Source organism: Lissotriton vulgaris, chromosome 2_1 (genome assembly GCF_964263255.1).
Source record: "Lissotriton vulgaris chromosome 2_1, aLisVul1.2, whole genome shotgun sequence".
Classification (NCBI taxonomy): domain Eukaryota; kingdom Metazoa; phylum Chordata; class Amphibia; order Caudata; family Salamandridae; genus Lissotriton; species Lissotriton vulgaris.
This window is the reverse complement of record NC_141687.1, coordinates 1,707,775,612-1,707,801,128: the sequence shown is the minus strand read 5'-3', so window position 1 is coordinate 1,707,801,128 and position 25,517 is coordinate 1,707,775,612. Positions and strand designations below refer to the sequence as shown.

Sequence of the window (25,517 nt, the reverse complement as noted above, 5' to 3'; positions counted from 1 at the left end):
AAAAAAAGGTGTATGAAGACACCTTTTGCTATTCCTGAATTGTGAATCCTTGCAATTTGCAATTAGGAAATCGCAAAACGGTATGTATGGAAGTGTGTTCAACACTTTCTGCTATTCCCAGTGGGTCGTAAATGACCTACCTCATGAATATTAATGAGGCAGGTCGTAATTAGCAATCCATTAGGAATCCCAAAAATCACAGGGATGGTGGCCTGTTATGTCTGTGATTTCTTTTAAATAAAGCAATCTTCCTTGAAGGAAAAGGCCCTGATTTACAAAACGTTTTCCTTTCATTTTTAAGAGCAGGCAATGGACTACTGACTGCTCTTAAAAAAATGCTTTTACAAACATTCACAAAGGGTAAGGGGTATGCGAATGGGTTACCACCAACTTGAAGTTGGTGGTAAAATGCGAATGTTTTGCGACCGCATTAAAGGTCAGAAAATATTCATACATACCACTGCGATTCAGTATTTGGAGGGGATGCCCTAAGCACGCCCTTTCCAAATACCGAATTGCAAACCCATTTTGCGATTCGATAACAGGTTACAGAATCGCAAAATAGGGTTTGATAAATGTAAAAAGCCTTTATTGCATGCGTAAATGACCCGATTCTATGAATCAGCCTGTTTGCAAAAGCCCTAAGCTACTTCAAAATGAGAAATAAATAGCAGTTTTACACTGACAGCCTTGGATAGCCAAATTAACAGTCTGCAAAGAGTAAGTGATTCAATACTGAATGTTCTCCTATCAAAACATGCTTAATAGAAAGCACTGTGACAAATTGCCTAAACGAACCACTAGCATATACACTGCAGGTCTCCATAGAATTGTAAGGGGGAAGGGGGCACTCTGCCTCTCATCCCAGCACAGTTCTCCCCATTGCATTCTGGTAAATGCAGTACACTTACTTCAAAGTTGCTGTAGTTTTTCACCAAAGTTGGTGCAGATTGTGCTGTTATCTCTAGACACGTGTTTCTGGATTAAGCCTTCATCAGTAGAGAGCAGAGAAAAGTCATCAGGGTTTGCTAAAATGCTATCCAAGTCTTCACAGGTCACAGTACCACTCCACAGACACACAGGCGCAGCCTAGGTGAGCATGTTGGCTCGTTGACCCAAGGGAGTCTTTTGAACCTCCATAGAATTGTAGTTTGCCATAGTGTGACCAAGGTGCACGATCTCTATGCACTGGTCTGTGATATCTATACTCTGGATTCCAGGACTGTCATTTATCTTCTGTTTCTCTTTCTCCCTACAGGAAGAGATGGCGTTGGAAATCATTAATAATCCAGACTGCACTATCCCGAAACATGAACACTCCTACTTACACAGTACACTCATTCTCCTCGGTGTTGCTGTGATGGTACAGTCTTTTTCATTTCTTTGCATCCATCTGCGCATATTGTTTCATGTTCTTGGGTGAAGGGGTTTTCTAGTACAAAAAGAAGGTGAGATGAGCAATATGAATTTCATCATTAGCTAGAAGACTTTTCTTTCAAGTCATCTAATGTTCGGAGGCCAGTGCAGTGCAGTTTGGCACTGATGTAATTGGCACTGACTAACCGGTATAAAAGTGACATTTGCACCAAAAGTTCACTGCAGTAATTGTAATCATGTATCAGTCTACAAAAACGCCACTTTTGCACTGGTAGATCACTGCGATTGGTATTGCAAAGTTATTCTCATTTGGCCCCTGTGGCCCATATATCTATGTTTATCATTCATTATGGCCATTTCCTCGTGATGCTGTGCAAATGATTGAGCTTTTGTGTATTCCTGTTTCTTATATTATTAAAACATAATGTTAAAATCATTTGCACAGCACACTTGCAACATTTGTATGGCCCCACTGACCCAAATGAATCCATATTGTGCCTGCAGACTGGGGGCTTATTTACAAGAAATTGGCGTAGGGCAGCGCTGCAAGGCTTCTTGCTGCACTGTACTAGGCCAGTTCGAAAGGGCCGGTGACATTTAGCTGGCGTGTGACAATGCATGCATGCTTACACCATCGTGCAAGGGTGTCTGCGTTGTTGGCAGAATTGTTATGTGCAGGAAGGGGCACTTTCTTGCACAAAAACAATCTTAAGCTGCATTTTCCTCTTTGTATGTGTGCTGCAGAATGCAGCACACATAGAAAGATAAAAAAAAACAAGAAAAAAGAAAGATATTTCTCCTACTTACGCCACCCCTGAGGAGGCACACGATTTTGACGCATTCACAGAGTTATGTTGTAAATGTGGAACTGTGTCAAAATCTACAGGCGTTGTGTGGGAACACCCACCGCAATGCCCATGGAATGCCTCTTTGACTCAGAGTAAGGCAAGGCAGCGACTTGTGCTGCTTTACCTTACTAAAAAAGACAAAAAGGGGGGGGGGTGCCCAAACCTCATATCATAGTCATACAGTTATTTCATCAAGACCAAATGCCAACTGATTAGACCTGGTCGGGTACTTTTATTTATACCAATTAATCGTATTTTTTGTTTATTTCCTTTTTTTAACTTATTTTTCTTAGGTGAAAAAAGATATACATTTAGAACATATACAACATGACATTACAAACTTAGCATTTGGTAAACGGAACATAAATCGAAATCAAGAGTGCATCCAATTAACACTAAACAATAAACATTACAAAATCATTTCATTCATATTTACAAATCAATTTCTTATTAAAGACAAGCTAAGCGACATTAGATCACAAGAGTGAAGTAATATATAGTTGTTTTTGATATATCACTCGATGATATAGTTTGTATCATCGAGTGATATATCAAAAACAACTATATATTACTTCACTCTTGTGATCTAATGTCGCTTAGCTTGTCTTTAATAAGAAATTGATTTGTAAATATGAATGGAATGATTTTGTAATGTTTAGTGTTAATTGGATGCACTCTTGATTTCGATTTATGTTCCGTTTACCAAATGCTAAGTTTGTAATGTCATGTTGTATATGTTCTAAATGTATATCTTTTTTCACCTAAGAAAAATAAGTTAAAAAAAGGATATAAACAAAAAATACGATTAATTGGTATAAATAAAAGTACCCAACCAGGTCTAATCAGTTGGCATTTGGTCTTGATGAAATAACTGTATGACTATGATATGAGGTTTGGGCACCCCCCCTTTTTTTGTCTTTTTCAGTATAACGGTCCAGCCCACCCTCAGTCCCGCTAAGGACCTAACTCCTTCTTGTACCAACCTTTACCTTACTAGCCACGAAAAACCATGCAAAGTGGCTTTGCATGAACTTGTAGATATGGGTCTGCACACTGTGCCTCCGGAGCATCACAAAAGTGACACTCTGGCAGCGCAAATGTGCCGCAAGGGGCTTGTAAATAAGCCCCTGGTTGTTTTACAGAGAGAACACGTAGCATTGTCATAGACTCCACAGGCTAGCACTACCCTCTCCCCACTTTTGCCTTACAGCCGCTTACAGAGTTGTAGCTTGGAGAGGGGGTGTTACACCCCCTTAATAAATATATCAGGGCTCGCACTCGAACCAACTGCAACCTACTTGACCTCCGTCTCTGAAAACGGAGCAAAAGTGACAAGTTAGGAGGAGGAGCCAAGATGGAGACCTGAACGGACGCTCGATTCCCGGCTCCGCAAGCTTGTGTGTTCCGCACCTACATCCTGATCGTTAATCCGTGCCTGAGCCGCGGCGGAACGTAGCCACGACCGCACTCATGCTCTGGGTGTTCCTCCGAAGTCCCTACCTGCCAGATTCCCGGAGATATCGTCGTGCCGGGTGACGGTCTCCGTATCCAGGCTCCGAGACCAGTGCCGCTCCCTGCCGCCGTGGACCTCCAGAACGGCTACAGCCCGCTGAAACCCGGAGAGCGTGGATTCCTTGTCTCTTAGCGCCGTCGCAGGGGGTGTCGGACGGATCCTCTTCGAGACACCCGGGAGCCCCGCTCCGTGTGAGTGGCATATGGTGGAGAAGTGTTTGTCTGCAGTGATCGTCCCCCTGGCCGGCGCTGAGGCTGACCTGCGGTGTCCATTGTGTGGGTCGCCCCCTGGATTGCCCCCGACTCGCAGCGAGGTGACAGTGTCCTCTTCGGTGCAGCGCTCCGGAACCGTTCGGCATACACGCCTAGACCCTAACTCCTTGGGACTGAGTTCGCCCCCTTCTTGTTGTGCACCCCCCAGGACGATCGCAATGGCGGCTGTCTTCTCTACAGCAACGAAGGTGATCTCGCCTTCTGCCAGCGTCCCCCTGCCCGACAGCGAACTGGAAGCTCCACTACATGCACCATCTCGCACTGTGAGACAGCTGTGCTCGCGGACGGAGCCGACCTGCCGGGATATCGTTGCTGCACTCGTCGAGCTCAGGGCGGAATGGCGATCACTCTCCGGTAAGATGGGTGACCGGTTGGACGATGCAGCACAACAGTTGGAACGGGTCCGACCGGCTGATTCTCGGCATGACACTGATTCGACCTTGTCAGTCGCGAAGGGGGATATTGAAGTGCCGAGCACTGAAGGGGAGGTGAGGATTGTCTCCCGATGCCGCGACTCCTGTGCATGGCAGCCCGGTAGCTCTACTGGGGATACATTGTTTCGGACATCTATGGGGCTCGAGACTTTGTTTTTGGGGCTGTCGCTGTATCCCCAACCTCCACTTTTGCTACAACTGTATCCCCTTGAGCCTACTGCCTCCCAAGTACCCTTCCTCCAGCGATGGAATGGATGTCGATTTGTGTGTTTGGGGGTACTTTTCCTGCTTGCCTGCGGCTCGGCTGCTGACTGTGGACGTCCATTTTGTCCCTACCTCTCTCTTCTTCATCGATGGTGGCCATTTTGCTTTCCGGCTTTGTATGGATCGGGCCCCCCTCGGACGCCGTGCTTGGGGGGACTGTCGCGCTCTGGCCAGGGCTGAGAAACTCCGTTTCATGACCGGGACTGACGGGCTGGTGGGGACTTGGCTTGGAACACTTATGAATATACGTTGGATTGTGCGAACTGGGATGCCTCGCCCCGTTTCATACTGTAACTGATGTTGCTATTGTTTCTTTACTTCACGGGGCGGTGGTGGACTGCATGGCGGGATTGACCGGGAATAATTATACTTGGCCCTCCTCCGGCTTTCTATGATGGTTCTCTTCCTTATTTCTTCTTTCTCCTTGTCTCTTGTTTCTATATTTCGGGTACTCTAATGGACGACAGACACACTGCAAGGGGGGGGGGGGGTAGGCCGTAGCCTCTGCATGCGTGTAGGGTGGGGGGATTTATATGTTCGTTTTTTTCGTTTCTATGGGCCTTGATTTTCTTCCTTTCTTTCATCTTTTCTTGTCTTATTCCTGTCCTTGGGCTATAGTTTGGCTTGAAGCTGGGTGGGTTCCTGTCTGCACTCGCCGCATTGCTTGCTTAATTATCCTGTCGTTACTTTCGCGATGCCGCTACTTTGATTGCAATGTTCCTTTGTCTCATGGGACTCGCCTGCTGATCGCTGTCTACTTGTTTTGTAGTGAGATTGACTGGACTATGGCTCTCCTGGACCTAATTCTTGTTCATGCCTTTTTTTTAAACTTTAAAATTAACCTCACTCTTCCTGCATATCGGCAGTACAGCATGGCCTAGTGTAACTCCAATTGCTTGCTTAATAGTATCGCCTTACTGCCGATGTACCGTATGGCTCGCAACAGCGCTCACAGTTTCGTGGCCAGCCAGGTGATTGTAGGCCCGTATTTGTTTGCTGTTTATGCACAATAAAGGTTTCCAAAAAAAAAAAAGTGACAAGTTAACAAGATTTAAAGGCATCTTTATTGCTCAGTCCATTTGTGAGCAATAAAAAGGCCTTTAAATCTTGTTATCTTGTCACTTTTGCTCCGTTTTAAAAGAAAGAGGACAAAGGTTAGTTTGTCTTCCTACTCGCCAGAAAGGGCGAGTAGGACCTAAAAATAGCTCGTCCTCATCCATTCTCCCGGGTGAGTGGATTTGTCAAGCCCTGTATATGCATTCTCTAATAAATAGTTGGGTACAGGTGCTTTAAGCTAGGTATGGTAAGGTGTTTGTCGGATTTCACTTGAGATGTTTACGTAAATATACAGACAAAAAAACACACACTCACTTCTGTTTTGAAGGTCTTAAAAATTGTATTATGCAAACTTTTGAGCTTTAAGTACCCCTAACAATCCACACTTCTCTTCCTCTCCTCTGCTGCTTAAGCCCCTCTCATTCCCTGCTGCTCATATAATGTACTTCAACCAGCATGAGTGTTGGAAAATCTGAAGCTTGAACCCCACCAATCTTACTGACCAAGCTACGCCCCAGCCGTTGACAGTGTGGACTGCACATTTCAAATAAATATATCATATTCAAAAAGAGCCCTAAATGTTTCCTTTAATTATTAAATGCAAAATATTATTATATGCAAGTCCAGGCAATGCTCCAGCCCGAGCACCTCGGTAGATGTGGCCCTGCCTCACCATTGTAAGTCCAGAATTATAGGCCGTAGGATACAAAGAAAACTGCAGTGAAGGAGACATTTGTGTCTGGTGTGGGATAGCCTGAGTTCTACGTAAGCGAGTTAAAACTTTCAGAAGGAAACGCAGTCGTTGGATCAGTGGAATTTGTTGGCTTTTCTATATCCAGTTTTTCTCATTGGTATTTGGAGATATACCAGCGTGGTTCATTTTTAACATCTATGTCGGAGGGTGCTTTCATTTTAGGCTTTTTTGGTGTACGATCACTGCGAACAATTACATTTTAATTTATGTCTATAGTTTTCCCTTTTCTTTGTTTTTGGAAGTCTTGTTGCCCATCTAATATGAATATACAATAACAGCAACTCTGTGGTCAGGAGGGAAGCCTCAAAGCCCAACAACTCTCAGTTTCGAGGGGGAACAAAACTGGTGAGTAACAAATGGAGGTATGCAACAATACAGGTCTAGAATAAATGAAACTCTATACCCAACATGGTTTATTCTTCAGATTGGGTAATGACTTTCGGTTCATCAACTCAAACTGCGATCCAATAGCTTGGTGACACCCCCCACAACAAAACAGCAACCAGCAATGCCTTTTTGTATGTCCATTCTTCTCCCACGACATGTTCTGCTCCTCCACTTTTCATTTCATTTTAGGTAATCCAGTCTCTGAAACAACCTGTAGGTCTCTAGGTACAAGTGGAAACTCGAACACATTAGGTGGTACCGACTGCAGAGGAACTGATGATACGAGGCACACTTCCAAAATGTCACCTTTAGTGCCATTAGACCCCTACATGAATCCAGATCAACTCAGTCCACCTTGATGTGTGGCTCTGTTCACTCATCCCAAAAACCCAATTCCTTTTTCTGCACACTTAGGATCAATTTAGCCACACTAGAAAGCTCAACCACCTTCACCCGAGCTCTGCTCAACACCAGATTCACTACTAAACATTTCCTCAACTGGCAGGATTTTATCACAGATTATTCCCTTCGTTTGAACTACTGCTAGCTAATGACACCTTCCTCTTCTAAAATAAGAAAATAAATAGTGGAAGTCAAGTGCTTGTAATTCTCTCAGAAGCCAACTTGCACAAAAACAACAAGACTCTTCTTTCAAGTGCGTGAGTACATATTTGTCATTTTCTCACATCCAGTCACGGAAAGTGTCAACTTTAGAAACCTAGACTGCGTCCTCCCAGATGACTTTTCACAAGACTTTCCCTGCCAGAGTTACCATCGGGCCGCATCCTAGGGGGCCGCTGCAGACACATCTTCAACAGACACACCAGTTAGAGCAGGGGTCTCCAAACCGGTCCTGGAGGGCCGGATCCAGGCCAGATTTTTAAAATTACTACATGTATCTCAATGGGGATATCCAAAAAATCTGGCATGGATCCGGCCCTCCAGGACCGGTTTGGGGACCCCTGAGTTAGAGTGATGTAAAACCTACGCCTCTACCTCTCTTGCCTCTTTTCTCAACTACAAAGTGAAGTGAAGTGACCAGGCTGTACGAGAGCAGCCATCTGTGATGATTGCCCTGGCCTTTCTCATCATTCAGTACTCCTTGACATCCTGATGCTGTCTTAAGCTGTCTCACTGCTACTAGTCCATCCCATTAATAAGACATGATGCAATTAATACTTCCCATGAATAAATCTTTCTGCAACGGTATATTCCTCCACCAATTATGTGTCTGCTTTTTTGTCTGCACATCTTCTCGAATATGCTAAATCTCATTGGGTCATCGACTGCTCTTGCACATTTCCACAGCAAATCACATCTATTTCTGGTGATTGCAGATTAAATCTTTTTCTCATCACACTCAATGATGCTAAAACACAATGATATCTTATCTTGGTGATTGCTATCAAGTTCTATTTGGTGTTCCTACATACTCTTCCACCCTTCCTCAGTTTATGTTAAAATCTTCAATAATCACTTTAATCGTCAAATGTGTGCTCTCATCTCACCCCCGTCTTTTTTCTTTTCGATAGCTACATTTTTATTTTCATTTTCCGCGCCATGTGTTAAATGTTTTCATGATCTGTTATTCCCCTTTCTTCACTTATCCAACTTCATGACCCTCTGGGGCTCTTCACTTTGAAGCTCAAGCCCTATTCTTTCTGCCCTTCCTTTTTTGGGGCACATTGTGCTCAAAGCAGTGTAGGGGTTTCTTACCATCACATTCTAGAACTAACTGTTTGTTTTTTCCTTAACTTGTGACTTTTCATATTTCCCTGAAAAATTCTCTCAAATGTAAACCGTTTCTAGCAGATTTCTACCCACCTTATATCATGATGCATCACATCAGCGTTGTTTTCTATATTTGGACTTTTCGTGATTTTTTTTAACTGTGGTCTGTTCTACTGTGAGTGAAATTATTTAGAAAGGGCTTTCTTAAGCGTTTCATGTCTCTTTTTGGTTGCTGCAGAATCTTTGACCTAGGGGTGGTAACTACAGCAGAATAGTAAGTCCATAACGCATGGGCGACATTTTTCTTTTGCAAGCCCTGATCTCTATTGAGTTCAGTTTAAAGTAAGCTTGAATAGTTCCGTTTTCATAATCTTCCTGAACCACATTTAGCTGGATCCAAAACTCTGGTTTCAAGCTGAGAGCATTTTCACATCTTTACCTTCCTCCACATTTAATCATCTGTAAAAAGCATTGATCCAGTCGGGAGGATTGAGAGGAGGGCCCTGGTTCGGGCATAGTGTGGTGTCACTTTCTCTAGGGATGTGGGGAATTTTCTATCTCTCCTTGTGTATGCTGACCAAGACCTTGTCTTTGCTCTTGATGGCGGCAGAGAGCCAGTGTTGTGCTTGAAAGCTGGGTTTGATGTGATCCTGTTTGCAAAGGTTGGTCTGACTGTCTGGTTCTGAAGTTATTGAAGTCAAGTAATATGATTTTGGGGCGGCCAGACTAGATGATATTACTGTAGCCAAGATGTACCAGCATGAGGGCTTGCATCAGTTTCACACTGTGCGTCATGTGGAGGAGTGGGAGGATTTTTCAAAGGAGAGATAGTTACATGTTTACACGGGTCACCACAGTGTTTACTTGTGGAGTGAAATAGAGGGAACTGTGGCAAAATGGTGTAAAAGGTTCCAAGCCTTGGATGGCAGAGTGGCAGACTCAAGGTCCCATTTACCAGTACCATGGTCTTTATGAGACTGGTTCATACAAAAAACTCTCATTACTACTTAAACATGTCATCCAGACAAACAGTGATGTTGGATGGGTATAATTCTACACATGATTTGTTGATCCTTGAAAACAATGTGTTCATTTATAATGGGAAATGGTATCATCAGACATGCGAGTCAGTGATGGGATCCAGGCTTGCCCCTTCTTATGCCAACCTGCTCATGGGTTGACTTGAGGAGAGGCAGGTCTGGGACCCAGAGGTGCAAAATAGTTATAATACATACACTATTGGAGAAGATTTATAGATGATATTCTGAATATCTGGACTGGATTCCGTGATTATTTGTTAGAGCTTGTTGCATATCTGAACTCAAAACCGTACAGTATGATTTTTACTCTAAACTACAGTGAAGAAAGTATTCCATTTTTAGATGTGGAATTTTATGTCACTAATATGACACTTCAACGTTGGTTGTACAGAAAGGAAACTTCTTGCAATCTAGTGCACACACGAGAGATCAATTGATTGGCATTCTATTTGGAGAAATGGTACAAGCTAGAAGAAATTGTAGTTTGGATAATGAATTTAGACAGAATGTTTGTGATATTGTGGCAAGAGGTTATCACAAAGCTGTGAAACCAAATAGAAGAAATACCCTGAGGGATGCAATAAAACTCATTACATGTTGTTGTAGAGAAGTTGATAGACTTAGTAAGATCTTAAACAAATACTGGCGTCTTTTGAAGGACGTTATTGTGAATCAGTGGTTATATCTCTCCACATCCCGGCATTACTTTTTCGTAAAGGACGTACATTAAGAAATATCATTGGTCCTCTTTGTCCTAGCTCTTCAAATGTTGTACCTTGGTGGTCAGAAGAGGCAAATGGCTTTCATAAATGTGATCACTGTTGGGTTTCTAGACTAGCAAAGGACAAGGTGACATCCTTGTGCTACAGTAATAGTCCAACCTTTGAGATCAGGAATAACATAAACTGTGGTACCAACTTTATAATATATATTCTGCTGTGCAAATGCCAAAAAATATATATTGGGAGTACTATCAGACCTCCATGCGAGAGAATTACATAACATTTTTGGACAGTTAAACAGAGAGATTCAAAATATCCCTTCGCAACAGATACTCTTGCATGCAAATTTCAGGACACTTATCATAACTTCCAGTGTCATGGACTTACCGTGATGATGGATGCCAGAGGAGGCACTTTGGATTATGAAATTAAAAGCTGTTAAATGAAGGGCTCAATATTGATCATGAACTGTCTATTTTCTTGATGGTCCTTAATGTGTTATAATTTGTGCCTAAGGACAAGTTTTTTTGTTTACATTTTTTTATTGGTATTTAGCATTTCATGTAACAAATGAAGATATCGTTCTTACAAAATGACAAGCATGTTCAAGAAGTCGAACAGTGACTATAGATCAAAGAGGTTACTACGTTCCGGCAGATGACAAACATTGAGTATAGCACAGTAGAGTATTCTGAGCACTACCTTGCCCGATGCTGTTTCTGTTTGTTAGAGCTTGGTTAGAGGAGTTCACCATGACCGTGAATTAATGGTGTATCCCCCACTGTTACGTTTTCCTGCTGTCGTATATGCCATTTTAAGGAATGCATACCCATTTGAAAAACCATCGGTTTCAGAACTGCAGATGAGGAAGAACTATCAACTTTTTTAGGGTAAACTGGGGAGGTTATTGGGTAGCTGCTGGAGTATATAATGTAAACCTGTGTGCGGCTGGTTGTTTTGTCATTTCCCGGTGTGGTGTTGTGTACGTGGGGTGGGGCGCAGTGGATTGTCTCAGCGTAGCACATGGGATTATCTGGCTTAGCCCCCGTACATCACTGGTCTTAGGTACTTGGGTCTGGACCTGTGCCTGCCTCTGTCAGTCCTGTGGGGGACGGGAGGGTCTGGGATCGGGAGGCCATAGGTGAGTCTGTGTGCGCTGTTTAATTCGTAAATTGGTATAATAATTGTGGTACCTAAGGACAAGTTAATATGTAATTCAAGGTATACATGTCTAAATACTGATAATTTTAAATTAATTTGTACCTCCAAACAAAAGGTCTGCTAACCTATGATTATGTTTTGTTGCCATCTGATTTTACTGTGGACGTATATATAAAGAATGTAAGTGATAATGCTATCCCTTCACATCCATGAACAGAAGATTAACTTTATACATATTATTGTATTACTAAGAGATCTTAATATAGTGTCTTACACTGTTTTTACTAGTTGTCGCTGAATCAGTATATAGTATTTGTAAATTTTGGAAGATATCCCCTCCAAGATGGCACCTTAATTGTCTCATTTAAATACTTCTCATTACATGTTATGGTTACCTTAGTTGTAGAACCAGTGCAATTTTGTTGACATCTTCATTTTAAGTGATTTACTCATACATTTTTCGATTATATAGTGGTTTTGAGATGGCCTTTAGCTTGAAAGAATTAGCTTTATGAGACTTGCACACCACACCAATAGGGTCCTTTTGAAAATATGAGTATGATTTTAATAAATAGTAACTTGAGGATGTTTTTTGTGTATTAGCTATTTTGCTCTTAACAAAGTATCCACAAATTAAAATATGATGATGACATTGAACGCCATTACAGTTATGTAGTTGCATTGTCTCTCAGTACCTGATGTATTTGACATAGTGGGTACTGGGAGCCAAGTGTGGCATTTGTTTGTGGCATGTGTGCATTCTCCTTACTGCTAGCATCTGCTGACCATACCCTTATTCTCTGCCTAGCAGGTAACACGTTTAGAAAGAACTACCAATACTTACTACACACAGGACAATACTCCTTCCCCACATCACTGTATTGGTAGATACTGGTACTGTGTGCTGTTGTGAAATTATCAATCTTTGGGTTTCTTACAAATTTGACCCTGAATTTCAAATGTGCACTAAACTTTCCCGAAATAAGGCTACCTAAGTTTGATCTTCGAAAGTCGCATACCGATTGGTCGTGGGGTCAAGGAAGTTATGGGAGTGTTCCTGAGGTTGCATATCCAGTTGCATTTCCATTAGGGATTTATTGATATGCGAGAGTGTAATATCTGTTACCCAAGAACAATGCCTAGACACTACTAGGTAAGGCATACTGATAATAAAACATGTACAAAAGCACTCCCTGTATTTAATGTCTGATGGTGTCTACTGAAAGTAGGTCCCATACACAGATCATTTTGAAAGCTGTACAATCTGGCCAACAAATGCACTATGACGAGTACCAAATAGGTATTGCCAGAGAATGTGTGCAGTAGGTAATGGCGATACTGAATTTGGTGGATTGGGCACATGCCAAAGCCCACACCCTGAATATATACAGGTCACAAGTAATTTCAGCACAAGGTAAGTAAAGTGAGCCCAGCTTGCCCAAGGCCAGCTGGGCAAGACTGAATGCCTGCTCAGCAGACACTCAAGGTGGTGCCCCTGGGTACAGGGTGTGACTGATAGGATTGACACGCTTTCAGAGCATTCTCAGCATGGCTAAAGTAACTGTTCTTGCTTTCCTGAACATAGAGAATTGGAAAGGGCAAGCCTGGTGCCAGTATCTGCTGGGCACAGCTTCAGCCCTACCTATGAACATTGTTCCTCAGGGGACCTAACCTCAGCATGAACTAAATCAGGTTCAGTGTTTTCTTACTCTAGTCCTGTTGGTCAACCAGATCTCAGTTTACCTTTGAATATCACTTCAGAAATTTGTACTCTAACACTAAGACACACACCACTAGGACATCACTTATCCGGTCAAGCTTATAGTTCATCTCGTTTCATCCTCCGTCATTACCATTTGTGTAAATAAAGTGAACACCAGCAACCAACAAGTTAGAAACATTAATATGCCATGCCTATTAACTATCAAGGCACATATCTGAACTAAGAACCAACACCCAATTCCACCCCTCCCTTATATTCTCCCAACAAGATATAAAATAACCACCTCTCTTTCACGCAAGGTGTGTCACCCTAACATCCAGAAAATCTTATTTATGCAATGAGATAACTCAGCACCACAGCTTGAAATAGAACAAAAGCTGGTATGAGCTATTTTTTTCTAAGACAACTATAAATTGAGAACAAAAGGAAGCATATATCTAAGTTGGAAGTCATGAAGTGTCTTCTTCGCTGCAAGAAAGTAATTCTGTTGATGTAGCACTGCCAGAATGTAGTTAGCACCGCACCCCCTTTCATTTGATATAGACCAGGGGTCTCCAAACCGGTCCTGGAGGGCCGGGTCCATGCCAGATATTTAAAATTACTACATGTATCTCAATGGGGATATCCAAAAAATCTGGCATGGATCCGGCCCTCCAGGACCGGTTTGGAGACCCCTGATATAGAACATAATGTCGTGCACTTTGAAGTATCATATCTCTATCTTTGCAGTTCATCATTTTTGTGACGAAGGGACTCAGTGCACCTTATGCCTACAATCCTGTAGGCGTCACTGTCTTACAGAATAAATGCTCTATGCAAGGATCTACATTGAACCCTTCTGCTTGTTCTGGGAGACCCACAAGCCTAATGTTAATCCACCAAAACTTACCCTCAGTGTCTTCTTCATGATACAATCAATTCTGTAGTAGGGGATCTCTGTGTATAGTCATAATCTGTGAATAGTCCCGCCCATGTGCGGGGACCCCGGAGCAATCAAAATAGTCTCTTAAGTTGTCTTCTTCTGCAGTCCTGCATAGACACTTAAGAGAAAATGAAAGACAAATAATGCAGCCTGACATTAACAAGGCTACATTGGCCAGCACTTCATCCTGAAGTGAAAAAGGATAGCCAAATAATATATAAATGTACACATTTTACAGTGTTTCACACATAGAGAAACCCCCCTTCACAAAAATCCTTTGTCATGATAGAGAGGAAGGGTTGGACGGACAAGTCCCATAGGCTGCCATTATGTGTCTGAAAAGGGATACCGTGCCTTTAGGGACCCTCCAGAGACCCTCGGTATCCCATGATGCACAGCCAAAGGCAAGTTACTTTCAGTTCTTTTTGAAGGTCTCTTAAAGCCAGTCCCGTAGCATCCAGGAAAAACATTTCTTCCACCGGGGACGAGGGTGGACCGCTTATGACTATCACAGAGATACACCTACTACAGAACTGGAGTTACAGGTAAGAAACTACTACTTCTGTAGTAGGGGATCTCTGTATATAGTCATAATCTGTGAATAGAATGGCAAGCCCATCCCTAACAACCAAACACAGCAGTGGAAAAAACCTAGAAGAAAAATCCTTACTGAGCAAATAAATTCCTCAGCGAAGCCTGCCCAACTTGTGCATCTGTCCTGGCATCAGAATCCAGGCAGTAATGTTTAGCAAAGGTGTGGACCGATTTCCACGTAGCCGCCCTACAGATGTCTGCAATGGGAATGTTACGTAGCAAAGCCGCTGTAGCCACTTTGCCTCTAGTTGAATGAGCCTTAGGCTTACCCCCTAGAGTCTTGTTAGCCTTCTGGTAACATAGTTGTATACAGGACACAACTCACCTACATATGGACTGTTTGGAGGTGGCAAGACCAGTCCTGACTGGACCGTAATTAACAAACAACTGATCTGACCTACGTATGTCTTTGGTCTTATCTAAGTAGAATTTCAACACCCGTCTCACATCAAGCGAAGGAAGGGACCTCTCTGCCGGAGAGGAAGGATGTTGAAAAAACATAGGTAAAGTGATCGTCTGGTTGACTTGGAAATCCGATATCACTTTAGGGAGAAACTTAGGGTGAGTCCTCATGACAACCTTGAAAGCATCAAATACAGTATAGGGCTCCTGACAACACAGAGCCTGAATCTCACTCACCCTGTGAGCTGATGTTATAGCCACAAGGAAAGTGTGCACTTTGAAGTATCACTTCTCTACCTTTGCAGTTCATCAGTTTTGTGAGCTTCCCTTCACATGTTCCAGAACACACAACAGATTAATTCTCAGAGAGTTTTGCTGACACAGATTTCACCACCCACAGCACGAGTCAAACATTGGCAGGAGGTCTTTCACTACTATCAGTCAGGTAGATCATTCATTCATCCACAGCTGAAGACGTAGTTCACTTGAAATTGGGACTATCAGCAGAGAGGTTACTGCAGAGAGGTTACTGAATGTGGACAGTGAGTGTAACCGTTCACACATTACTGGGACCTGTACTTAGGTAGATCTTATCATTTAACCAACCAATTCTTTTCACATTCACATTATGTTGTGTAAGGGTCAGAGTTGTCCTTTTGGTTCATTCAGCTGCCAACTATGTGTGAACCAGGTTCTGGTACCCAACTCCTTTGAGGTCCCAGAGGAAGAACCAACATCATCACGTTGCATTCCAACCTGCTGCTCAAGTGAAGTGGTAGACTTCTCCAGGCATAGGTCTGCATTCTTAAGCCTCCCTCTGGCTTTATCTCCTACATGGGCCCACATGGGCCCAGGTTCATTCTTTGGTGCCCCCACCCTTTGACACTGGGGCCCATGAAGTCACCCAGCAGTGGGCCAAACTCTCTACCTCACTGCAGCATGTTCTGACACACCTCTGTTTTCAGAACCTAGACTACTCACCTCTAATCCCAGCACACAGTCCAGGATGGAAAACCATTCTGCCTCTGTGTACTGGTCCTTTAGTGAGGGGTAGAGAACAGTGGGACCTGCTCCACAGCCTATCTTGCACTTTTGACATGTTGCTGAGCCCCATTTGATGATCATCTTTTCAATCTCCTCCCGGGGAATTTGATTCACAGACTCCTAGCTTCAGACACCTACGGCCAGGTTGTTTCTCTCAACTGTGGTATGGACTACCTCATGTCCAAGGTGTTGGAATGAACCACTGCTATATTTTTTCACCCCTCTCTTCTCACTGGTGCACAGAGTTAGCACTCAATGGCCATTAATTAAGGTGGTTTTACGCTTACTAAAAACTCTAAATAAATACAAATAAATAAATATAATTGTAAACCACAGATAAGTTTTGGATTACAGGGGTAATATCTAGAGCATCAAAAATATCTGTGTTGTGGCCATATTGCTGGATATGCTCCTCCACAAATTACATTATTGATGACATCACAGATGACATTGAATATGATTTTACCAAAACATCATATATGAAATCCCTTGTCCCCTATTATAATTGGCATGACTACAAAATAAGTAGGCAGTCCAATTGACCATTACTTGATATCCTCGAGTTTTATATATGAACATAAAGTAATTTCTATCATACAGTAAAACAATATGGCATGTCACAGAGGTGTCCTATGACCATATAGAGAGATGAGGTTAATGCTGATGACCTTTAAAAGGCCACAAGTCTGAAGTAATTACCTTTCAATATGCTTTTTTCCATATAGTAGAGATTATTTTATTCCCTACAAAATTTCCTGATACCTGTTTTTTTTCCTAGTGAAAGTTACACTCATGTCGCCCTCTGTACAACCTGCCACTAAGGTTCAATAACATGGTTCTTTGAATTCACACTCTAAGCATGAAATACCCATTATCAGACTTCCATGGTAACTAAGAGCTAGTGTAGGAACATTGTACCTCATTGTATACAGCACAGTGCAGATTCTCTTCGTTCTGGCATGCTGAGTTTTCCATCCGTTGACACACTGAATGTTTCCTCTCATTTTTTTGCAAATACATCCATTTGTTTTTCTTAGCATGAACTTCTAAAGCTCTGTAAAACTTTTTACTGTAGCTCTCATTTCTATCTTATTCTATAATGACTTTGTGCCTTACAGTGAAAGGCTGTTTAATTGCAGATGTACCAGATCATCTCTAGGCTAGGTCTTATTTCTTGGGCCACAAATGCTAAGATATGAGGTGGAATTCATTTTCAGTAGTAACAGAGTTGGGTGAATCAGCTGTATGAAACACATTCAAAATGTTATGTGATAGTACAGATGGTGTTGAAGGGGTTTGGTAATACTGTTTTGTTCATCAGAATAATTAAAAGAGTTGAAAGTTTGCATCATGATTCCATCTATTCTGTTATCTTCTTGTATTATAGATCACAATCCTGATTGGCATTGCCCAGGCTATCGTCATCTACAGGGTCGTAATGACTGTTTACTTCACACAATCTGATTGGGACTTTGTTCGTGAACGCGCCAACACAGTAGCAGTCATGACTGGTGCGCTGGTCCACTACTTCACAATTGTTATCATGACTAAGGTATAGTATACATATGGTTTTGCTATGTTGAATCAGTGTTGGACTAGAAAGAGGAGCTACCATAATATCTTATGGGTCATTAGGTGGCTTGTCGCACAAGATCTGTTTCAGAAGTCCAAAAGAAGTACAGCTACACTCTGGTAGGGCCACTAGTTATCTATGTTTAATGTACATGACTGGCACTGAGCAGTCACCTACAGAATTTCGGGCAGGGTCTCATACATTGAGGAAGGATGAAGATGAACTAGAGAAGAACCATTATATTGTACAGGCATACTCTGATGCTCGTAAGGCAATATATCTTCAGGACATAGTTTTTCAATGGTACACCTCACATTCAATGTGGCCTTCACACCTCAATGGAATGGGATTATAAAGTAAAGGGGGAGCTGTCTGGATTTGACACAGAACAAGGTTGATATGCTCTTCCCTCCACCAGGGATACCTGTAAAAAAGGTTTGTGCCTAGAAACTACAACATAGGTTGGTAGTAGGTGCATAGGCGATATACTTTGGGTGCATCCCCTGACCTTGTGCTATGATGGTGTACTGTGTAAAATCAAGGGTCACTGCTAGTGGGCTCTGATTGTTTGCTTCACTGGAGGAGAAACACAGGGCACGTCCAAAAAGTCTGGTAGAGGCACAATGACACATCTTCTGCAATCATCAGAGGTATGTACGATTAACCTCTGTATAGTCTTTATTTAACTTAAAGTCAATTGTGCTCTATTGCCTTTCAGTAATTCCACTGAATCGCTTTGTCAAAATATCAGAAAACAAAACATCAAATTCACATACATATAATGTATAGTAAAACAAATATCAACTACAAAATGATAGCGTTTCTATATTTTTTGGCATATATAAATATATATCAAGTAAAATCTATATAGAGATAGATAGATAGATAGATAGATAGATAGAAAGATAGATAACCACAAATCTCCAATGCCCCATTAGATAACCACAAATCTCCAATGCCCAGAGAGAAGACGGAAATGAACTCAACTACAAGGCACAATTTGACTAGTGCTTCATTGGAACATGAAACGCGATTTGCCTCTCTGACGCATTTCAGTCAAACAACCTTATTCAAGGGTACCACCTGAAATTGCTGGCAGGTGTAGATAATGTACACCATTTGCTCCTACACGGAGCTCACCACTTGTAGCACAATCCTAATGTTTTCTGGTCTTGGTAGTTAAAATGAAATAATTCCATCCTTTATCCCTGCTTTTTAAAACAATAAATCCCTCCATTGGGTCATCCTTTCATGTTCCTTCGTCCAGTCATTAAACTTGCTGTCCCACATGTAGCCCATCCAGCAAACACGAGACCTCTATTCAGAAATCTGCGATAGTACCTGCTGCCTCAATATTCCAGGTGGTACAGCACTAGTCTTTAATGAGGTGGTGGCACTCCAGCTGCATCGGGCACACAGCTTATCACACGACAAATCTCCAATGCCCAGAGAGAAGACTGAGATGCACTTGATTGCAAGGCAACATTTTAATAATGTTTCATAGAAATATGAAACGTGATGTCCTTCCCTGACACATTTCAGTCAAACTACCTTATTCGGGGTACCATCGGCAATTGCTGGCATTGGAGATTTGTGGTTTGTTAAGCGGTGTCTTAACTCTTTGAATAAAAGTTAAAACATCTTTGAGAAATAGTTGTAAAGTACATATGGTTCATTTATATAAAAAGTCCACAATATAAACATAGATCATTTCAAAGTTATAGAAGCATCCATAATGTATTAAAGCATATTTTTTAATAGGTATCAATAAATAATAGATGTCAAATGCTTAAAAGCATTCTAAAAATATTAAATTACTTAAACTAAACACAACAGAAAACAAATATATAAAACATTACATTTAAATTCAACATGCTCAAAGAATCTTAACAAATAACAATGTATTATTTACTAATCTCACTCCGGTGCGAAATCATTAAAAAGTACAGACTAAAAAGAACTCAAGTACTCCATGGTAACTTTAACCCTGCAAACACTCGGGAAAATGCATACATGAGCGGGCTAGACTTTACCATACTAATTCCAGTGTAAAAATATTGAGCTAAGTGATCTATTCTATTCTATTCTATAGTTTTGGTAGAGCGCAACAGCTGCCCCAGCAATGAGGCATCCCGGTGCTAAGAACCCAGATCCTAGTCTGAGCGGGGAGACAGGACAGAGGGAGGGTTACAGGCAAGGGAATAGAAACGTTTTCACAGCTTTCCGGAATGCTGGTAGGCTGTCTATCGAACGAATATGTTGTGGCAGGTCGTTCCACATCTTGGCTCCGAGGAACCTGAAGGAGCGGCCGCCCATGCGGCAGAGTTTTATGCGTGGAACACATAGAAGGTTTTGGTTGGAGGATCTTAGGTTCCGTGACGGCGCGAAGGGAGTGAGAAGGGGTCGAAGCAGAGGGGGGGTGTTGAGTTTGAGGATTTTGAAGGACATAATGAGGGTCTTGAATTTGATTCTAGAATCAACGGGTAGCCAGTGTAATTTTTTGATGGTCGCTCTGGCTGAGCATCTGCGGGGGAGGCCGACCAAAGTTCTCGCCGCAGAGTTCTGCACGCGTTGGAGTCGTGCTATCTCACATTTGTTGGCACCAAGAAGGAGCACATTGGCGTAGTCTAGACGCAAGAGGATGGTGGCTTGGATAATGAGTTGGCGGGTTTTGGCGTCGAAAAAGCCTAGTATGTGGCTGAGGCTTCTCAACAGGCCAATGCAGGTGCCGGCAACTTTTTTGGTGTGGGCCCGAAAGTTGAGTGAGTCATCCATCCAAACACCCAGGTTTTTCACTAGGGTTTTGGGGGGAGGTATGGTGCCCAGGGAAGACGGCCACCAGTGCTCATTCCAGAGGCTGGTGTTTTTGCCAAGGAGTAGTACCTCTGTCTTTCCGCCGTTAAGTTGTAGACAGTTCATTGTCATCCATTGGGCAACCGCAGAGAGTCCGCTTTTGAAGTTAGAGGATAAGTTGGAAGGACCTTCTGAGAGAGCGATGGCCAGCTGTGTATCATCGGCGTATGATACTAATGTCAATCCCCACTCTTTGGCCACTGCCGCCAAAGGCTGGACGTAGAGATTAAAAAGGGATGGGCTCAACGCAGAGCCCTGCGGAACTCCCTGTGCAATCGGGTGGGGTTTGGATAAGAAGGGGGGGGCAGAAACTCGAAAGGACCTATTTTCGAGGAAAGATCTGAACCAGTCCAAGGCATGACCAGCTACTCCAAAGGTCTCCAAACGGTTGAGAAGGATGACATGGGATACCGTGTCAAAGGCCGCGCTAAGATCCAGAAGGATTAGCGCAGCACTTTGAACGGCATCTAAGCTCGTTCGGAGGTGCTCTGTGGTGGCTAAAAGAGCAGACTCAGTGCTATGGCCTGGTCTAAACCCGTTTTGTGATGGGTCGAGGATGTTGTTTTTGACCATGTGCTGGGATAGAGTGCTGTTGACATGCGCTTCAGCGAGTTTAGACAGCCATGGGAGCAGGGAGATTGGACGAAAATTCTCCGGTTTAGATGGGTCTAGGGTGGGCTTCTTGATGATAGGCGAAACCCACGCTTGCTTCCAGGCAGATGGTACACACGCTGAGGTGAAGGAGAGGTTCAGGATGGTGGTAATTGCCGGTAGGAAGAAGTTGAGTGACTCTAAGAATTGAGCCGGGCGCATAGGGTCCGCGGGGGAACCAGATTTGAACTTTTTGCATAGTCTGATGAGGATATCATCGGAGATTTCTGGGATGCAAGTCATATTCGAGTAGCTGCCATTGCCTCTGTATGAAACATGGCATTATTCATGCAACATAGACATTGTTTACCTGCTGTTCATAATTTCCTTTCCCAGTCTCCATTAAGCCATCCTTATCTCTCTGCTCTGAACATTTCTCAAGGCCCTGTACATAATGCCAACACACCTGAAACAGGCTGGAGATTTTAGCTTTTTACAGACAGAAAGGCTTAATTTTAGATTTTTCATGTCTAAAACCACCTCTGCTTCAATGCAAGTCAGTTAGGAAAATAAATCCCATTTTGTTTTATAAAATTCCCTATTTTCTTATTCGAAATGTTGACTTGTATTTTTGTGTTACAAAACACAATTATTCTCTGATACACTGGTGCAGGTGTTTCACTATATGTCCTTTTGTATGTCCTATTTTTGCACAATAGTTTTGAATGTAGTAATTGTACTTTGAGAAAGCTTGCAAATTATTAGTAAGCTTTGGTTATTAAATACAAATACATTTTCCAAGAAGTCCACAATAGTCCAAGACTCACCTGCCGGGCCTACTTAGTTCTTTCAGTATTTCCATGATATGCAGGGAGGGGTCTGCTGGTATATACACTAAACAAGAAGACAGAATGTTGGAGGCCATGCAGTAGCAGGTAGCAGACTACCTTTGGCAGTGGATATGAGCATTAACTTTGGTTAATACATAGAAGTACATTTTCAAAGATGGCCACAAGATAGTGGAGGCCGGGCGGAAGCAGGGATATTTTGGCAATAGAATTGAGCAGGTTGCAGGAAAAGCTGTTATTAGTAGCACTCATTAGATAATTGTGGGGTCTCCTTCCATTAAGAGGAAAGGATAAAAACATGTCCTCGAAGCGAATATTGAAAATATGGTCAAAATTAACTTAACAAAATAAATATGACAAGTGTTTAAAAATCAATAAAACCATTAGGTTTGTCAAGAAAACATTCATCCTTATTGACAAAAAAGGTCTCTTTTCCACCCTCGGGTAACTCACTTTTCACATTCATCACACCCTTAAATACTTTTAAAAGCTTAGCCATTCCTTGATATCTCGTATCCTAATTTATAAATTGTTTATGCTTTCATTTTTTTATTTGTTTTTTTCTTCCCAAGAACCATTTCTTATTTCCTTAGTAACTTGAGAATGTTCATGGATCTCCAGTTGTTTAGGTTGTAGGATATTTTTCACCACATAAATATCTGGTTCAGCAGTAACTAGCCAGGAAGGCATTCTAGAGAATCTAAAAGCCCTCTCTCATGAACTCTTTGTGAGATACTGAATGCAATAATTCCTGATGAGAAGATTTTCCAAATATGTTTTAGTTTCAGGAAAACAATTCTTAACATAAAAATATTTTACTGTTGGATTAAAACAAATCACTGCATTAGTAGCCATATAATTTATAATAATGTGCTTTTGTTTAATTTAGGTTTAGTCTTATTGTAAATATTTACTTTTCTGATATTTAATTTAAAATTAATTGAGTTAGTATTGCAATAATTAAGTGATATTATAAATAGATCTTTAAATAAAATATAAGGTTTGATTTAGCATGATGCTTAGCATATGTTTTATAGTTATTTTCTTACATTTTTTTGGTTAATGGTAAGAATGTATTAAAATATTTGTTAATTTAATTTGATGTAAACTAATTAAATAGATTTAGAGAAAGGGTTAATGGTTAACACTAAGATTACAATAAAAGTATTAAATTACATTGTTTTAAATGAATCTAGGGCATATTGGAGTAAAATTGTCAAAGTAATGACAGGGAAGTAAAATAGTAAAAGTAAAGACATAACACTGGTATATGCCAAATACTGAGTGCTCCCAGGCTCCCACACTTCCACATAGTCTCCTTTGCCCCAGAGGCTGGATCTCAGCTGGCCCCCTGCTTCAAGAAAGTGGTGCGCTGGATGGCAAAATTCTTCATTAAAACTAAACGGAGACAACACCAAAATGATTCTTCATCAGTTGATATGAGTACAAGTGTTACAACTCAACAGATACAATGGTAATCTTCTAATAGATGTAATAGTTTGAAACAGCCAACACGTGTTATGACGTGTGCACTGATGGGTGGCTACAGCCGATGCTTGTTCCAGAAAAAAATCTATTGATTGAGATATTGGATCATGACGAAATTTGGGAATCGGAAATCAGGAGCACGTATTTAGAGTATTTGGAAACTATTTTTCTAAGCTCTGAAGCAGCGAAGCATTTTTGCGAAATACATGTTGGCTGTTTCACACTATTACATGTATTAGAAGAAGATTACCAGTGTATCTGTTGAGTTGTAACACTTGTACTCATATCAACTGATGAAGAATGGGCTCAAGTGCCCAGTAGAAGGGCTTGCAATAAAGAATGTATATGGACATTCAATTTGGAATTTGTGTTTTTCTCAGCTCATGATCAAATGTATGCAACATTCCCTGTAAGGAAAACAGGGAACTGAGAAGTAACACCGGGCATTCTATTTTTCCTTTTACAATTGAAAACCAAAATGATGTTAATGGAGAATAATCCAACCTCACAGGCAACATTAGATTGGCCTGACTGTCTGGGTACTCCACCTTCCTCATCGTCTCCTATAAAAAGTTTGGGCATGTGGTTGGATAGCTCCCTATCTATGGTAGCCCAAGCAAATAAATTGATTGCATTTTGCTTTGTTATGCTGCAAACCTTACACAAAATCTTACTATCTGCACACTGTAGGAGATTTGTAGTCCAGTCGCTCATTCTCTCCCGTCTGGACTACTGGAATTCCTTGTATCTGGGCTCACCTAAATCTGTTGACAAGAGACTTCAAGTGGTTCAAAACACTACTGCAAGGAGCATTTGTAACCTACCCAAACACTCCTCAGCTAAAAGCGCTCTAGCTACCTTGCATTGGCTTCCAGAGGTGGAAGAAAAATGGCAGGCACTATGCCTGGCTCATAGGGCAATCAAATTGGATGCTGTCAAGCTTGACAGGATAGCCAATCGCAATCCTTAGGGAGATATGTTGATCTCTCCAATGTTTAAACCAAAATTTAGATAAAAAGTACTCATAAGTATACCAAAGGAAACGACTTTTCATTCAAATTTATTCATCTGTTCAAAGTTATTCTCGGTGTATGCTGTTACATCACTGCTATATGAAGATTCCAAAACGTTCCAAGATATTCAAACAATCCATTCAATCAGTATTATAATCCTCCAAATACCCAATGCATTTCGTGCTGTCCGCACTTCATCAGGGGAAATACATTATTATCTATAAGGTAAAGTCAAATGAAGTATTGTCAGAGATGGCGGAGCAGACCACAGTCTGTCAAAGGAGAAACAATGAAAACATTTTTTGCACTATACATTGTCAACCGATCTATTTACATGCAAGATGAGGGAAAATGAGAATGTGCGTGAAAAGAATAATAAAGCATAACCAAAGTGAGAGTATTAATGAAACTGATGATTTTGCCTGTGATTTCTAAAGCTGATGGATTCACCTGTGTGTTAAAAAACTCCCAGCGTGCATTGCGAATGAACTCTCCGTGTGAGTTGAACTAAGATAGCGAAACAACAGTGATATAGTACATAACTGTTCACTCACTAGCCCCGTGTATATGCACCACTATAAACATCGTCACCGTGACGGAAATTACATCGGGATCTTATCGGATGTTTAAATCAAAGAGACTATGACGAGGTAACTTTCTAAAGTATATTTCGTGTATCACTTACCAAAAGGGTAATCAGGAAGGAAACGTAACCTGTCTTCTGGCCCAGTCGGGATCGAGCTTGGGCATAATGCGCATGCGCTTAAACGCGGTCTAAATGGTCGGTTCCCTCGCAACCCGGAAGTGTGTTGTGTCTCATTTAAAAAGTGAATGTACATTTAATTTACGGTGGTAAGGTCAAAAACGTGACGATAATAGTTGATAACGAGTATAGCGAATCAAGTTG

The 25,517-nt window shown here is 41.7% G+C and overlaps 1 protein-coding gene across 5 annotated transcripts in view; it reads left to right on the top strand.

Annotated features, from left to right (window-relative positions):
* Positions 1 to 25,517, top strand: part of ANO9 (anoctamin 9) — a 586,191-nt gene that overhangs the window by 406,880 nt on the left and 153,794 nt on the right. For all 5 annotated transcript variants that reach the window (XM_086957696.1, XM_086957699.1, XM_086957698.1 and 2 more), the window contains 2 exons: positions 1,259 to 1,363; positions 17,632 to 17,796. In XM_086957696.1, the coding sequence (XP_086813822.1) occupies positions 1,259 to 1,363; positions 17,632 to 17,796 (270 nt within the window). The remainder of the gene's footprint in view (positions 1 to 1,258; positions 1,364 to 17,631; positions 17,797 to 25,517) is intronic.